The 16726-nt window shown below is 39.8% G+C and overlaps 3 protein-coding genes across 14 annotated transcripts in view; 1 reads left to right on the forward strand and 2 right to left on the reverse strand.

Moving 5' to 3' along the window:
• The window catches only part of LOC126498399 (olfactory receptor 13A1-like), a 110237-nt gene that overhangs the window by 50044 nt on the left and 43467 nt on the right, over positions 1–16726 (reverse strand). For 4 of the 11 annotated variants that reach the window (XM_050137046.1, XM_050137055.1, XM_050137045.1 and 1 more), the window contains exon 1: positions 6761–6861. The exons of 1 other annotated variant lie outside the window; for it this stretch is intronic. The gene's annotated coding sequence lies outside the window, so the exon portion shown is untranslated. Of the gene's footprint in view, positions 1–6760; positions 6862–16726 lie in introns of those variants that run through there. 6 more of the 11 variants (XM_050137052.1, XM_050137053.1, XM_050137049.1 and 3 more) reach the window with 2 other exon arrangements.
• LOC126498397 (olfactory receptor 13A1-like) overlaps positions 1–16726 on the reverse strand; it is a 73557-nt gene that overhangs the window by 29580 nt on the left and 27251 nt on the right. The window contains exon 2 of one of the 2 annotated variants that reach the window (XM_050137042.1): positions 6807–6857. The gene's annotated coding sequence lies outside the window, so the exon portion shown is untranslated. Of the gene's footprint in view, positions 1–6760; positions 6858–16726 lie in introns of those variants that run through there. The other variant, XM_050137041.1, reaches the window with a different exon arrangement.
• On the forward strand, positions 14660–15867 carry LOC126498394 (olfactory receptor 13A1-like). The gene has a single exon (XM_050137039.1). The coding sequence runs from the start codon at positions 14889–14891 to the stop codon at positions 15849–15851; it is 963 nt and encodes a 320-aa protein (XP_049992996.1). The 5' UTR covers positions 14660–14888; the 3' UTR covers positions 15852–15867.

The following is a 16726-nucleotide window of genomic DNA, read 5'->3' on the forward strand; positions in this document are numbered from 1 at the left end:
CCCCTAGTATTGATGAGCAGTCTGGGGTTATGAGGAGAGCAGCTCTCCCCCACTCCATGCTATTACACAGCAGACAGGTAATTGTGATGGTTCTCCCATGCTCACTATTTTGGTGCTTACTTACCGATACCTGGTGATAACGGTGTTGGCTCTATTGTGATGTCCTGGCATAGTACAGGTTCTGCTCTCATGAGTGTTGAAGCTGGCAGGGGTCAGTCACTGCCATCAACTCTTTTTTCTTTTTTCTTTTTATTAAGACTTTTTAAATACGATCTTTTCTCATTTTACTTAGCTATTCCTGTTCCCACTCCTTCCTTCTGTTCCACCCTTCCCTCCACCCCAATCTACTCCTAAGAAAGAGTTCCAGCAAGCCACAGTGGAACTACTTGAAACTCTCCAGCATCTGTGTTACTACATGTCTGCTGAAAAAAAGGTTCCAATAAGGTAATCTTTCTAGATCATTCACCAAGAGAAGACAAACAATGAAATCCAGAGAACAATAAGAATGAACTTTAAAATCTGTGCTTCATCAAACTAGAAAACCTAAAAGAAATGGGTAAATTTCTTGATATATATCACCTACCATAGGAAATGGAGATCTACAAACAATTTAAACAAACCTTTAACCCTAGTGAAATATAAAGAGTGATCATGAATATCAATACTCTCAAATTATTCCATAAAATAGAAATGGAAGGAACATTTCTTAATTCTTTTTATAGGGTCACAATTATCTTGATACCTAAACTACACAAAGACCCAGAATTACACACTGATATCTCCTATGCAAAAAGATAAAAAATTCTCAATTCTCAAAGAAATTATTTCTTGAAGGAAATATGGAAGGGCATCTCATTCAGCCTGCAATTCAGACTATTTGAGAAGTACGTATTTATGCACAATTTTACAGACAAAAAGAAAAATCTCTGGGATTCTTGTCCACACTATGGTGATATTAATAATAATAGAGTATTGCATATTGCAAAATAGCTATATTAGTTTCTCTTGTGTCAACATTGTGAATCATGTTACTGCAAATGTTCAGGTGCAAGTTTTCTCAGTACTTTTTTCATTCTTTTGGACATGTATCATGAAAAGAATTTCTGGTCAAGTATTACCACTCTGGTTAGCCATTGATGAAGAGCAGCCAAGATATTTGCCCATGTGTCTGAACAAATTTCCAATTCTACAAACAGTGTGTAAATTGTTCAACTTCTTTCTCACATTTCTGATGCATACTTTATTAAAGTCATAGTAGATGTCAAGTAAAAAAAAATGCAAACTAAATCCCAGAACACATCACAAGGATCATCCACCTTGATGAAGTAGGCTTCATCCCAGAACCACAGCTTTGGTACAGCATAATTAAATCAATACATGTAATCTACCACAGAAACAGAGTGAAAGACAAAAATTACCAATTAAATGCAAAAAAAGCCTTTGACAAAATTCAAAACACTTTAATAATAAAAAGTTCAGAAGAGACAAGAGATGAAGAACATAACTCAACATTACAAAGGTGACTTGCAGTAGCCCATGTCTACATCACACTAAATGGAGAGAAACTCAACACATTTCCACTAAATCAGGAGCAAGAGAAAGATGCCCACTATCTTCATGCCTATTCTATAGTACTTAAAGTCTTAGCTAGAGCAATAGACTACTGAAGACCAAGAAGATACAAAAGGAAAGGAAGGAGTCAAAGTATCTATACTTGCAGATGATATAATTGTTTACATAATAGATCCTTAAAACTCAACTATCAAATCCCTACAACTGATAAACATTTTCAGCAAAGCAGAAGGATACAAAACACAAGATCAGTAGCCTTCTTTCATACATAAGGGAAAGTAATCATATATAATTGAGAAAGTAATCATGGAAGCAATGCCTTTCACAATGACATTAAAATTGTCTAGGGGTACACTAACCAAGCAAGTGAAAAAGTTTCATGAGGAAATTTTAAGACACCGAATAAGCTATACGAAGATAAAATTATCTCCCATGCTGGTGGGTCAGTACAATCAGTACAGTGAAACTGGGCATCCAACCAAAAGCAATCAGCAGGTTCAGTGCAATTCTCATCAAAATTACAACATCATTCTTCACAGAAAGTGAAAGGACAGGTTTCAGCTTCGTATGGAAACAATAATATAAGGATGGCTAAAACAATCCTGAGTAACAAAAGAACTGCTGGAGAAATCATCATCCCTGATTTGAAGCTGTACTACAGAGCTACAGAAATAAAACCAACATTGTTTTGACATAAAAACAGATGTGTTGATCAATAGAATTAAGTTGAAGGCACAAACATCAGTCCACACAGCTATGGACACCTGATACTTTATAAAGAGGCTATAAACACACACTGAAAAATAGACAGCATCTTTATAAAATTATGCTGATAAAACTGAATGGCTACATGTAGAAGAGTCATGAAAAAATCTATCCTCATCACCCTGGACAAAACTCAATTCCAAATGGTTCAAGGACCTCAACATCAGGTCAGAATCCCTGAATCTGATAGAAGAGAAAATGGTGAATTTTCTTGAACTCGTTAACAAAGTGAAAATTTTTCTGAATAGGACACCAATAGCACAGGCACTAAGATCAACTATGGGACCTTATAAAGCTAAAAAAGCTTCTGTATAACAAAGGACATCATCATTCAGACAAATTGGCAGGATACAGAATCAGCAAAGATTTTTTTATCAACTACACCTCTGTTAGAGGGCTAATAACTAAAATACATAATGAACTCAAAAAACTGAATATCAAAAAATACCCAGTTAAAAATGGGGTACAGGAGGGCCCTGCACCTTGCCAGGGCAGCACAATAGAGCAGACCCTGTTAGTAGAGGTGTGGGGTAACCAGTCCCAAAGGTGTAACCATGGGAGAGCTGTCCTTACTTCTTATCTGTCTTGTGGTGGCATGGAAGAGGGAATGATGTCCTCTTCTCCTGCCCATCAATGCCTGAGGCATGGGTGAAAGCTGGCCCTATGGTCATAATAGTGGAAGAGCCATCCCTGACCCCACCAGCTGCAACTGGGAGAGCAGGCCCTGCACCTCACCGGGCAACACCATAGAGTCAACATTTTAGCATAGGTATCGGTGAGACATCCCTGAAATTATGACCATGGGAGATTTGTCCCCATTACCCATCTGTCCTGTGGCAGCATGGAGGGGGAGAGAACTGCCCTTCCCCATTCCCACCGCACTCATCAACATCAGAGGCAGGTAGAAGAGCTAGTCATGTGGTCCTAAGAGTAGAAGAGCTGTCCCTATTCCCACCAGCTGCAACATTCAGGAGAGCAGGTCCTGTACCTCACCAGAGTGGAAAAATAGAGCCAGCTCTATTAGCAAAGATGTGGGTGAGCCAGCCCCAAGGTATGAGCATGGTAGAGCAGTCCCAGCTTCTCATCTTCCTTGTGGCAGTACCGGCAGAGGAAAATTGTCATCCCTTCCAACTGTCAACGCCTGGGGCAGATGGGAGAGATGATCCTTTGGTGATAAGAGTGGGAGAGCCATCCCTGATTCCCACAAGCTGCAACACTTGGGAAAGCAGGCTCTGAACCCCACCAGAGCAGTACAACAGAGCCAACCCTGTTAGTGGAGATATGGGTGAGTCATGGGGCAGCTGTCCCCAATCCTCATCTGCTTTGTGACTCATGGGCAGAGGAGAGTTGCCATCCCTGCACATCAACATCTGAGACCATAGCAAGGAGGCCATTTATTTGTTCCCAGCTCCCCACACCCAAAATAACCACACAGAAACTATATCAATTTAATCACGATTGTCAATCACTTAAGCATATTACTAGCTAGCTGTTACATCTAGAATTAACCAACCCATTTCCATTATTTTATATTTTACCATGAGGCTTGAGTCCTAGCAGCAAGGTTCCAGGTAGCAGCTCCCATATTTCCCCTCTGGCAACTCCCTGACTCCACCCTCTTTCTTCAAGCATTCAGTTTAGTTTACCCCCCTCCCTGCCCTTCTAGCTCTGTTCTGCCCTGCTATAGGCTCAAATCAGTTTCTTTATTCATTAACCAATAAAAGCATCACATATACAGAAGGATTTCCCACATCGTCTCCTCTTTTCTCTTTAAATAAAAAGGAAGGTTTTAACTATAACATAGTAAAATTACATATAACAAAAAAGATATCAAGCAAGAATTATAGTTACAATATTTATATCTTCTTTATTTTTATCATAACTAAGGAAAACTATAATTATAATCAGTGTTAATTGCTGTTCTACTCATAAATCCCAGAGATTGAAAACACCCTAGATGTCTGTCAATAGGTTAATTAATAAAATTAGGGGTAGATTTATACAATAAAATATTTTCAGGTGTTAAAAATATGAAAGCAGCAACAGGAAGGTGAATACCACCCAGCTATGAACACTTCAAACTATAGTGGTGAACTCTTTGCATGATAAACTGTTGTAACAGAGGTATAAAAGTTTTGGGAGTAATCAACCACTACTTAACTGGATGTAAGGTCTTCGCTGTGCGTAGAACCCATGCCTGACACTGTTCCAATGGCCAGAAACATGAGACTATATAGGGCATGAAACAAGGGGAACACCAAGCGCTGTAGTTCTGATAAAGGTAAGTAGCAACAAAAAGACTCCTAAAAAAATCTGCCAAAAAAAAAAAAAACCATCTGCCATACTCATAGATCAGTGTCTCACTCAACCATCATCAGAGGTCTTCCCCTGTAATACATGGGAGCAAAGGCAGAAGTCCACAGCCTTACAATGTGCAAATAGAAAGATACCTTGGAATACTCAGTGATAATTCATTCTCACCAATAGAGCATCACTGGGTATACAAACCCTGCTTATGTGTGGGCCTCATGACCAGCAGTAATGGAAAACAAAAACTATCTGAACAGGATTTTTTTGTTTGTTTGGCTGCTTTTTCTCTTTCTCTACTTTTACTTGTATATTACAATTTCTGACTTTCAGTTTTCGTGGATTTTGATTGTGTGTATTTGTTTATTGTGTTTGCTCATTTTTGTCGGTTGTTTTCTAAAGACAGAGAAGATGAAAAGGCATGGAATTGGGTGGGTAGGAAGAATCTCGGAGTTGGGGGTAATCACAATCAAAATTTATTGTGTGAGAAATTATTATTCAATTAAAATTGTAATTAAATTGATTTTATTTATGGATTTTTTATGAAGAATCTGAAGACATAAAATTTTGAATAATTTTTTTTTTTTTAGGTTTCGAGACAGGGTTTCCCTGTAGCTTTCAAGCCTGTCCTGGAACTAGCTCTTGTAGACCAGGCTGGCCTCGAACTCACAGAGATCTGCCTGCCTCTGCCTCCTGAGTGCTGGGATAAAAGGCGTGTGCCACCACCGCCAGGCAAAATTTTGAATAAATTTTTATCTTTAAAATTTGTTGAGATTATAATTTGATTTTAATTTTTATTCTGTTCCTTTTTCTCTCAAAACTTTCCCATATATTTCTCCCAGGCTCCCCTCCAAATCATGGTAGTTTTTTATTTACTATTTGTTATTGATTGCATATATGTATATGTATATTAATGTATATTACTAAATAAAACTGTTATGACTGTATAGTGCCATATATACATATATATATAGTCTCAAGACTAATTTATATTTTAAATGCTTATAAATGTAGCAAACAATGGAAATGCTGGCGTCATAACAATAACATTGGAAGGCTTGAATGTAGGAAGAGGAAAGGTAGGCACAGACATAGAACATACTTAGAATAAACCTATTGCGTGAGTGTAAAAGTCAAATGAAGTACTCTCAGCAGAATACAGAAGAGTTCATTTATATCAATGTGAGACCTTGCGAACAAGTCATAAGAATACCAACAAGATTTTGGGAGAAGCATGCAGAGTGTTGGTGGAGGGAGGTATAAAGGGGAAACTGCTACTACCAATATTATGACACTCCCTTGACCATCCTTCTCCACATCATTCTGCAGGGAGCTTGGGTCATGAAGCCACAGTCCCCTTTAATTAATCCTAAGAGCTTTCTCCTGCAGTTTCTATCCCAGGAGTCCCTAGGACAAACACTTGTCCCTGGTCTCAGAAAATCACCAGTATTTATGAAGGACAGGAGCTTCAGAGGGACACTAAAGACTTGGCGCTTGTAGGAAAGGAGAGTCTGTGCTCAGCCGTGGGCACCTTTGTGGGAGCCATCTGTCACCTGAGTTCACTATGACAGATAAAGGTAAGTGGGAGTTTAATTTCCACTGTGTGGCTCTTGCAGCTCACAGTGGAATCCAAAACAAAAGTCTCACTATGGAAGTGACATTTATTCCAGTGTTTGGGTATTAGCACAGAGTGTCAACAACTTATGTTCTCAGTGAGTCCTGAGATTGAAAAAGAGTTCTGGGTCAGAGAAAAGACTATGACAGAAAGATGTGGTTTCATGCTCCATTGTACAAACAGCAGAATGTCTAGATTCCAATCATGAAAGAGTTTGTTCATGTCTGTTATTTGTTCCTTATGTTCAAAATCTGACTTCTTTATTCGTCATACACAGTATTCAAATTAATGTTGAAATAAAATCAACAGGTTTAGATGAATATATTATATATCTATATCTATCTATCTATCTACCTATCTGTTTGTCTGTCTGTCTGTCTGTCTGTCTGTCTGTCTGTTTGTCTATCTATATGCATAACTACATAGGAGTTGAGTGGTGTCTTGTTTGGTCATATCATCCAGAGAGGATGGTGAGAAAATGCCACAAAGAGATTCTCTTACCCTATTGTCCAGAGTTTAATGCTGATGTTCAAAAAATGATCCTCACCTTCCATGGAGTTGAAAACACAGCCCAGCCTTCTGGTGGTAGCCATACAGTCTGCAACAGATAAGGTCTTCCATGACTGGGAGTAATTTAAAGAAACAATTATATTCATCTAAACAGAAGTACCTAGAAAAATAGCTGAATAAAGAGGGGGAGGGATTTGTATAAAAGGGCTGCAAGTGTAAAGATTTCCTCTACTGATTTTTCAGGAACTATCATGGGATCTGCAGACTCGCCAGTTTGTGATTGTGGTAAGTATCCCCAGCTGCATTGCTCCTGGTCGAGGTTCAGCTTCTGATGGTTTTTCATTCAGCCTTGCTGAGATCTGGCTTACATGTAGTCATGAGTATTTGTTGTGAAATTGCTCTGCCACAAACTCCCCACCTGTATACTAGATTCTCCCACATCTACTTAGGCACAAAAGGGAATTCTAGCAATCAAAATTAAATGTACAACCATCAAGATAGAATTATGAGAAAAGGGCATGGGTGTATTCAACCACACTCTCTGGTTCACAGTGTGTATGGCTGACCAGTTGGGAAAATTATTGATTAATTTTCCCTCTGTATAACAATGGCTGACCAGTTGGGAAAATTATTGATTATTTTCCCTCTGTATAATAATATCACATCTGAGTAAGATAATATTGTCTGTTAGGCCAATACGAATGATAGGCATCAAAATATTGTTTGCTAAACATAGAATTATGAAAAGAATAATTATTTATTTATAGTTCTCCAGAAGTAGAATTCTACTTCCCATCATGCATGCAAAATATTACACAAAAGAAAGATAGAATGGGGCTGGAGAGATGGCTCAGTGGTTAAGAGCGTTGCCTGCTCTTCCAAAGGTCCTGAGTTCAATTCCCAGCAACCACATGGTGGCTCACAGCCATCTGTAAAGAGGTCTGGCGCCCTCTTCTGGTCTTCGGGCATGCACACAGAATATTGTATACATAATAAATAAATAAATATTTTTAAAAAAAGAAAGATAGAATGGAAGGAAGAAGAAAAAAGAAAAACCTGTCCATTAGTTTGTGGGGTATAAAAGTAAGACAGGTCTTCAGGTGGCCAATACCGGTAAAATAGCAGTCTTTGTACCCCAAAGTGAGTTCCCACCGACCTCTTCTCTCTGTAGTCTGTCTTCTCTGATAATACAAGCACTGGGGTTCCTCTGTCTACTCCATACCACTTTTCCTATGAAGAAGACACATACTCTGCAAGGAACTGAGACTGTGAAAGTGCTGTGCCTAACCCAGTCTTTGCCCATCACAGATTCATAGTCATGGCGATAAACTTCTAATCTCCTTCCCACTGTTGGTTCTTGAAGAACAAAGCTCCCTCCAATTTGCTAGCCAGCTTCAATATAGACTTGGTAATCCCAGCATTGGGCACCTGTCTGGTATCACTAGTTGTTACCGGTCTAGGAACTTCAGGGTGAAAAAATAGAGCCCTAATGGTGTCTGTGTCTCCTAGGAGAGGTACATTTTATTCACCACAACACTAAGACTCTTACAGGCTGTCAACACACTGTCAATACCCAGGTCTTGAACCTGCTCCTTGTCCCTGTACTGAGGAATCATGTTCTATGAAGACACAGGGCATTTTTATGATCCCAAAAGTCCTCTATACCTTCTTGTTCAGGTCACAATAATTAGGAAGTAACACAGGTGTGCATCTTCTGTTACAGATCAGGTTAGGAGTGCATTTCCCTGCCATGAACCCACATAACTTCACTGTGAACAGTTATTGTGCTCGTCTTAAACTTTAGACTCCATCCATACTGTTTTATGTTGATATAAGACTTTTCTAATATATTTTTCTGAATGGATATCATGAATAACAAAAGCTATCATGAATTCTGTCAATCAATACTGTTATTTGTAATAGACGGTCACTGCATATGTTGTTGGGATATAGGTTGATATGTCAATATGTGTACACATATTCTCAGTAAATGTTTATATTTCTGTGACTTTGTCTTTTCTGTCTTCTCAAGCTTTGAGCTCCTCCCTTCTTGTTATTTGTAAACACGTAAGGGATGACTGCGGCATATAGTCACTCCATGATGCAGAGTCATGGAACCAATGTTTCTGTCTAAATGAGCTTGGTTCCCATTGTCCTGTCTCCCTTAGCACTTCCTCACCTTTACCATTTATCACATCTGTCAATCATTTATTCTGCTAAGACAGAGTTTTCTAGTTTCCACTTGCGAGAGATAAAGGTGGTATCTGTCTTTCTGTGTCTGGTTTATTTTTCTTGACAATGTTCTCCATTCCCATCCACTTATTTGTAAAAGGCATCATGTTTGTATGGTTGGATAACATTCCTCTGTGCATATATATTGCCTCTTCTTCATCCCTCTTACCCGATGAATACAAAGGCCAATGATCTATCTTGCCACGGTTCCTTGACCTTGTCAGCAGTTCCAAGTGGGCCATAAATTCAGTCAGAAGGTGGTTAGTTACCCATAACATTTGCACCACTCTTACACCAGTGAGCATATCTTGTCAAGCATGTTGTTATTGTAGCCCATAGGGTCCAGAGCTGGGTGAGACTGAGGATGATGTTTTTCTTCTCAAGTAACGTGTATAGAATCTTCAATTACTATGGAAGCTAGCATAGGGATGATGCTTAAAGACCAGTACCCACTTGATTTCTCCATGTTTATGATTCAAGTTAAAATGGCATCTCCAGCAGTAGGATTTTACCATCACATTCTGGAAGATAACCAGGAATAATAGAAATACCTTGTAATGTCTGAGAGTCAGTGGGACCTAGTGATCAGCATCTCTTAGAGTTAACTCATTCCTGCTACAGTACTTTCATTTGGCAGCATGTGGTGTCTAATTGAGATATTGTCCCCCAATAATTTTTAATGCCTGTATATATTTTAGGAAGCTTCTACTGTAACAGGTTTCATACTGTAGTATGTTTTTAAAGGTCTTAGTGTTACATATGCTCTGCATAATCCTTCTTCTGCTCTTTATCCCATATTCCACCTTACTTTTCATTTTTATTGAATGACCTCTTTTTCATACTTAAAACTTTGTGTCATTTCTTCTTCTACCTCCCCATGGTACCTTACTAGATGCTATCCTCTATGAGTAGTCCAAAGGAAGCACACACAGCTGAAGCTTAAAAGATAAAAGGCGAGAGAGAGAGAGAGAGAGAGAGAGAGAGAGAGAGAGAGAGAGAATAGGACATTTCTAGGTCTGAGTTACTTCAATCAGGATGATTGCTTCTAGGTCCACCTATTTTCCTGCAAATGCCATAATTTCACTTTTCTAACAGCTGAGTAATGTTACATTTTGTCAATTCCATAGGTTCATCATTTATTATTCCTATAGTGGACATTTATACTGTTTCCATGTCCTAGCTATTGTGAATAGATCTGCAATGACCTTTCAGGTTTCTGCCTGAAGCTTGTACTATATATAGACCCTCCTTACTGATTTCCATAGTAATCGTCCCAGTTTTCACTCCCACTGGCAGTAAATAAGTACTCCCCTTTCCCTAGCCAGGTGGTGGCGGCACATGCCTTGAATCTCAGCGAATCTCTGTGAGTTCGAGGCCAACCTGGTCTACAAGAGCTGGTTCCAGGCCAGGCTCCAAAGCTTCAGTGAAACCCTATCTTGGAAAAAAAAAAAAAGTATTCCTCTTTCCCATGTCTTTCCCAGCATTGTCTATCAGTTTTTCTTAGTCATTCGGATTGGAGTAAGAGTTGATCTAAAAGGGGTTTTAATTTGCCCTCTCTGATGACTAAGTAAATTGAACATTTAAAAAAATATTTTTCAACTATTTGTGTTTCTGTTGAAAATTCTCTATTTAGTTTCATTCCCCAGCTTGAGTTAGGTTGTTTTCTTGTTGCTTAACAGTTTTAATTATTTTTATGTTCTAGCTATAACCCTCTATCAGATGACAGAGTTTTTGTTGTTGTTGTTATTTTTTGTTTTTTTTTTCTGTTTTTTTTTGTTTGTTTGTTTGTTTTTACAATTTTGTAGGTTGCCTCTTCAAATAGTGGTATTCTTTGTTATACCGAAACATTACAGTTACAAATGGGCCTGTTTGTCAATGATTGGTCTCAAATTCAATACTGCCATGGTCCTGTTCAGGAAGTCCTTTCCTGTAGTGATGAATTCAAACATATTCCCTATTTTCTTCTTTTGTCAACTTTTAGTTTTAAGGTTGTTGGGTCTTATGCTGAGGTCTTGATCCACTTGAAGTCTAATTTTGTAAAGATGGTGGATAAGGATCTATTATCATTTTTCTCTGTGTAATTGTCCAGTTTGGCCATCACCATTAGTTGAAGATGACAACATTTATCTATTGTGGGGTTGTTGTTTTTGTTTTCTTTTTTTTTTCCTTTGGTAAAAAATCATGTGGCCATAGGTCTATGGACACATTTCTGGGTCCACAAATCACCCAACTTATTACATTTTTCTGACACTGCCTTTTAGGAATGTCATTTAGGAATCTATTAGTTGTTTTCCATGTAATTAGATTTTTATAGCTGTACTGTTGGTTACAGGAGAATTCTATCAGACAGTAAATATTTTCTTTATTTTGTTTTCTAATTTATTTTTTAAAAGCTATCTTTTCTTGCTTTACATGCTAAATTCAGTTCCCATTCCCTCTGCTCCTCCTGCTTTGTCCACCTTTTCCCCATACCACCCCCATCCACTCCTTAGAGAGCGTAAGGCTTCTGACTGGGCAGATTATGCGGCCATTAACTGTGAGACCAGGATTTATCTCTATTGCTTGTTCTGACTTTTTGGAAACCATTCTCTTTGGAAGGATGCCTTGGTCAGATAGTAAATATTTTTATGGGTTTCAATTATTTTTAAATCTTTCTCTCTACATCAGGGCCAACTTAATGAACATCCCCCTGGTGCTAGGGTAACATCACTCCCAGATTATCAGAACTATCAGGAGAGTATTACAAGTTCAGGTGTACTTGAATTAGCCAGATAGATCCAGAAAGTGCCAAGAACATATGAGGAATTTGTTTCTGTCATTTGTTTTCCATGAATAACTGGAAATATCAAACTATGCAGTGGTGTTCTTTATGCAATTGAATCAATGCAGGGAGAAACGGTCAGACATAACACTGTCCATGTGGTTGCAAAGGGTGAATGTGATATCTGAGTATCTCTCATTTCAAATGGAGGCAGTAATAAAATGTTGAATTGTAAATAAAACATTTACCATTAAGATGGGGACAAAATGGGTTGCAAGCCATAATATAGAAATGATATAGGAGAAAAAGTGTGATCGAAGAAAATGAAGAGTTTTAAGACTGGTGTGGGGCAAAGTGGGGAGGGGGGAGTGACACAGGATTCAGTAAATGAACATACTTCACAGGCTATATGTCATGGATGTGCTCAGAAATGAAGGGAAAATTTCATTTTATCTTGGCCACTGAAAGAGACATGCAAAGCAAAGAATATTTCCAGGTAAGTTTCACTGCAAATCATTTCCACAAAGTTGTTTATGAATATGGGTATAGTGTGTTTACATATGAACTCATGAAATATTCTATAGAAAGAACAAATGGGTAGTATCAGCTGGATCTTCTATGTCAAGCTAGAGAGTATATTTTGCTGAAAGACCGAGGAGAGGCATAATAAATTGAACCTAGGGGAAGATGTCTATCATAAGGTGCACAGACCTTGGGTGATGGAGGAGAAAAATTAATGTTGTAAATGGAAAGAATTCAAAAATATGAAAGAGGTGACGATATTGAGAAGATAAGGTACAATATTGGGAAAGCTACAGTTGCAGAATTTGAAGACCAGATGGATGAGGGAAGCAAGAGGATGCAGAACACATTCTTGGCCCATGGAACATGAATCTACTGAGGATCTATCATTAGCTAAAGCCAAACCATGAGTCAGAGAGATGGAGCTGTGCTCTATAAAATAAGCTTCTTAAAGCCTTAAAGCCCTGGGTCGGTGGTAATAATTTTATATGCATGGCCATTGAAAGCACACAAGAACATCTGTAGACTATGGCAACGATTTCAGTGATGGGTCTGCTGACTTTGATGTTACTGTGGATAGCTGAGACAGAAAGGCACAGACGTACTTTCCAGTTTTAGGCAGAGATTTTTGAGAAATTCTCTCTGGGGTGATAGATTTTTGTGATTAAAAAAAGTAGTTCCACACTAGCCTAGAGTGGAGTATAAAAAAGAGGTTTATTTATTTGGAGCAAACTCACAGAGAGTAGAGATCCACAGTTCTCTGGGTGTACAGAAAACTGGAACCAAATCCAGCAGATAAGGGGATCATGCATGTCCCTATGTCTCCATTTATAGTACAGGGGACCACACCCAAAGTGGGCTAGGATCCCAAAGGCCATTGGCTGAAGGAGTTCCCACAGCACCTCCCCCTTTTGTCTAAATAGGAGGGTTCCAATCCTAATACAAAACTATATACAATGAGAATAAATATCAAGTATAAGAATTAGAACTACAACCAGCATGAACAACATCAAGCAGAAACATATATAAAATGTCTCCATAGTTATCCTATCTTAAGTAGTCTAAGTCTTATATTAGAAACGGTTTGACTAAGTCATGAGAGGAAAGTAACTATAACTATCTAGTCTTTAACCTCATCAAGACCTGAGAAGGGAAATAATATTTCTTGAGTAAACATGAAGTGCAATTAAGCAAGAAGTGACAGAGACAACTGGGTGTACCTGGGCTATCACCCAATGTCTCATTTGCAATGTTGGGGCAACCAAGTTTGGCTGAGGCCTAGAATAACTGACAGACCATTTTCAGAGGCAGGAAAAAATTTAAAAATTGTCTTATTCTGTCTTGGCAAGGTTTGGCAGCCTTTTCAGTTGTATTCAGCTTGTCCAGTCTAGACACCTTGTATTTTGTCAGGGGTGGAGGCAGGGGCAGTTTTGACCAAAGGTTAGTGCCAAGAAGAAAGAAAACTCCAAGTGAGTGTCTTCAGTGCCCAACATTCTCTTGGGAAAAGATCAGTGCTGCCTAAGTTATTTAAATGTGATATTCTTCAGTTCTTTGAAGTGGTTGAATATTGCCTATCTATGCAGAATACAATCTCTATGCATCTAAAGAACCTGATTAGGCTAAATATAAGTATGACAAACATGGATGGCTAATGACCTATAATTCTTAATATCTATATAACTTAAAAGAGACTTTATATTAAAATATTAAAAAAATCTTTAAACAAATGTGCAGGTCCTGGTAATGATGTGGACTCTGGCCACATTAGGTGACAACCATTGAAATAAAAATTAGTGCCACACTAGCCCAAATGGAGTATAACAAAGGTTTATTTATTTGGGGACAAACTCACAAAGAGAGTAGAGATCCTCAGTCTTCTGCATGCAGGGAGAACTGAAGTCAAATTCAAAATACAAGGGGCTTATGAAAGTCCCTACATCTTCATGTATAGTACAGGAGACCATGCCCAAAGTGGGCTAGCATCCCAAAGGCCATTGGCTGAAGGAGTTCCCACAACAATATGTTTGTAGTGTGTTAGTCAAGGCAGTGTCATCCACAGGAGAAATCACAAGTCACAATGGGCTAAACCAGATGATGCATATGTACTTAACCACGGGTAATGATAACTATCAGGTTTTAATGGGTAGTAGAGACACCACTACAAATACCAGAGAAAAGAAAGTGACTGAGAAGCCAGGAGGCCAGGTGTCATCTCAATGTGGGTTTTTCCAAGAGTTTCCCTTGTGGAAAATACCTGCTGTGGAGGTAAGAGGAACTATGCTCCCAGCAATGTCAACGTCAACAGAGCACAGTGTCGCAGGGGATAGAGAAGCAAAGCACAGGCAGGTTCCGGGTGAGGGCTGCTTCACTCATCCACGTGTTTGAGAGGATGAGGAAGGTACAGATGTCCCCCTTGATCCAAGAATACAGGGTGAGAGATTCTAGGTGGGAAACCAAAGTGAATGAAACACCAAATGGTCTGGTAAGGACACAAGAGACAGAGGCTTTCCTGATGGAAGTACACTCACTCTCTCCTTTTCTGACAACACAGAATCTTGAGACGATCAAGTTTCAAACTCAGGCTTTGGAGATTTGAACAGTAATATGTTCTCAGAAGCTGGCGGACACACAACGATGGTTAGTCCCAATGAGACAATGGTGACTGAGTTTGTGCTGGAAGGGTTCTCAGAGCACCCTAGTCTGAGACTGTTCCTGACTGGCTGCTTCCTGACCCTCTACACAATGGCTCTCATAGGAAACACTCTGATCATTGTTTTGGTCACCTCCAGCACTGGGCTCCACAGTCCCATGTACTTTTTCCTGTGCAACCTGGCCACCATGGATATTATCTGCATGTCCTCTGTGATGCCCAAGGCATTGCTTGGTCTTGTGTCTGAGAAAAACACCATCTCCTTTAATGGTTGTATGACTCAGCTCTTCTTCCTTGTCTGGTCTGGATCCTCTGAGCTGCTGCTGCTCACGGTCATGGCCTATGACCGCTATGTGGCCATCTGCCATCCCCTGCACTACAGCTCTAGGATGAGCCCACAGCTGTGTGGGGCCCTGGCCATGGGTGTGTGGTCCATCTGTGCTCTGAATTCATCCATCAACACTGGTCTGATGACACGGCTGTCATTCTGTGGCCCCAACGTCATCACCCACTTCTTTTGTGAGATCCCTCCACTCCTCCTTCTCTCCTGTACCCCCACATATGTGAATAGCATCATGACTCTCATGGCAGATGCCTTTTATGGAGGCATCAACTTCTTCCTCACCTTGCTCTCCTATGGCTGCATCATCGCCAGCATCCTGCGCATGCGTTCTGCTGAGGGCAAGAGGAAGGCCTTCTCTACCTGCTCCTCCCACCTCATCGTGGTCTGTGTGTACTACTCCTCTGTGTTCTGTGCCTACATCAGTCCTGCCTCCAGCTACAGCCCAGAGAGAAGCAAAGTGACCTCAGTGCTGTACTCGGTCCTCAGCCCAACCCTGAACCCCCTCATCTACACACTGACGAACAAGGATGTCAAGCTGGCCCTGGGGAGGCTCCTGCCCTCTTTCTCACATTAAGTGGAGATGTGCAGGTTCTTTTCCTGGACTGAGGTTGTTCTCAGGAAAGCCCACTTAGCAGCTGAAAAGATGCTCTATCCTTTTCATATTGAACACATTCTTTATTAACTTTCTTCCTTATTTTTCTTAAATGCTGAACCACTCCAGACCTTGTGATACAAATCAGCTATGTTGAAGTAGTTAACTCTTCAGTTTTCTGGGGAAAATACTTTTTCAAAACATTGCTCTGTCTCATGATTTCAGAGGACTCAGTCCATGGAGACCGGGGTCTTTGTTTTAGCCTAGCATGAGGCAGGGCCTCCTGGCAGTGGACATATGTGGTGAAGAGCTCCCTCCTCTAATGGCAGCCCAGAACACATATTCGAGGAGCACCTGTTCTCAACTAGCTTTTTCCTTTTCCCTTTAGTCCAAGCTTGCTAGTCCCCAATCCTTGGTATGGTGTTAGCCACATGGAGAGTGGATCCCCTACTTCAATGAATCCTCCCTGGAAACACTCTCACCTGTGTGGACAGAAGTGTCCCTCAGTGATTTCCTGGGTTATTTAATTCAGCCATGGTGACAATAAAGAGTGACATCAGTGCATCACTTGTCCTCTTCGCCTGTTTCCCCGGTTGGTTTCTCTGGCACTGTTTGCTTCACTTCACCTTCTGTACCTTTCCATCTGTTCCTGGTCTCATGACTGCTGTGTAAGCTGCAGAACAACTGACAACCGACCAAACATCCAGTACACACATGTTCACAAACACACATACATGCATACATCTCTTAGATACGTTATTTGAGAATTCTTGTCTTGGTGGTGTGATGGCTAAAGAAACTGCATTTCTTTCTGGGCAGCCATCTTGGTATCTAACAGCCATTTGTCTCTGGCTCAC

Source organism: Alexandromys fortis, unplaced genomic scaffold (assembly GCF_014885135.2).
Source record: "Alexandromys fortis isolate MF-2015 unplaced genomic scaffold, M_Fortis_MF-2015_v1.1 scaffold_3, whole genome shotgun sequence".
Classification (NCBI taxonomy): domain Eukaryota; kingdom Metazoa; phylum Chordata; class Mammalia; order Rodentia; family Cricetidae; genus Alexandromys; species Alexandromys fortis.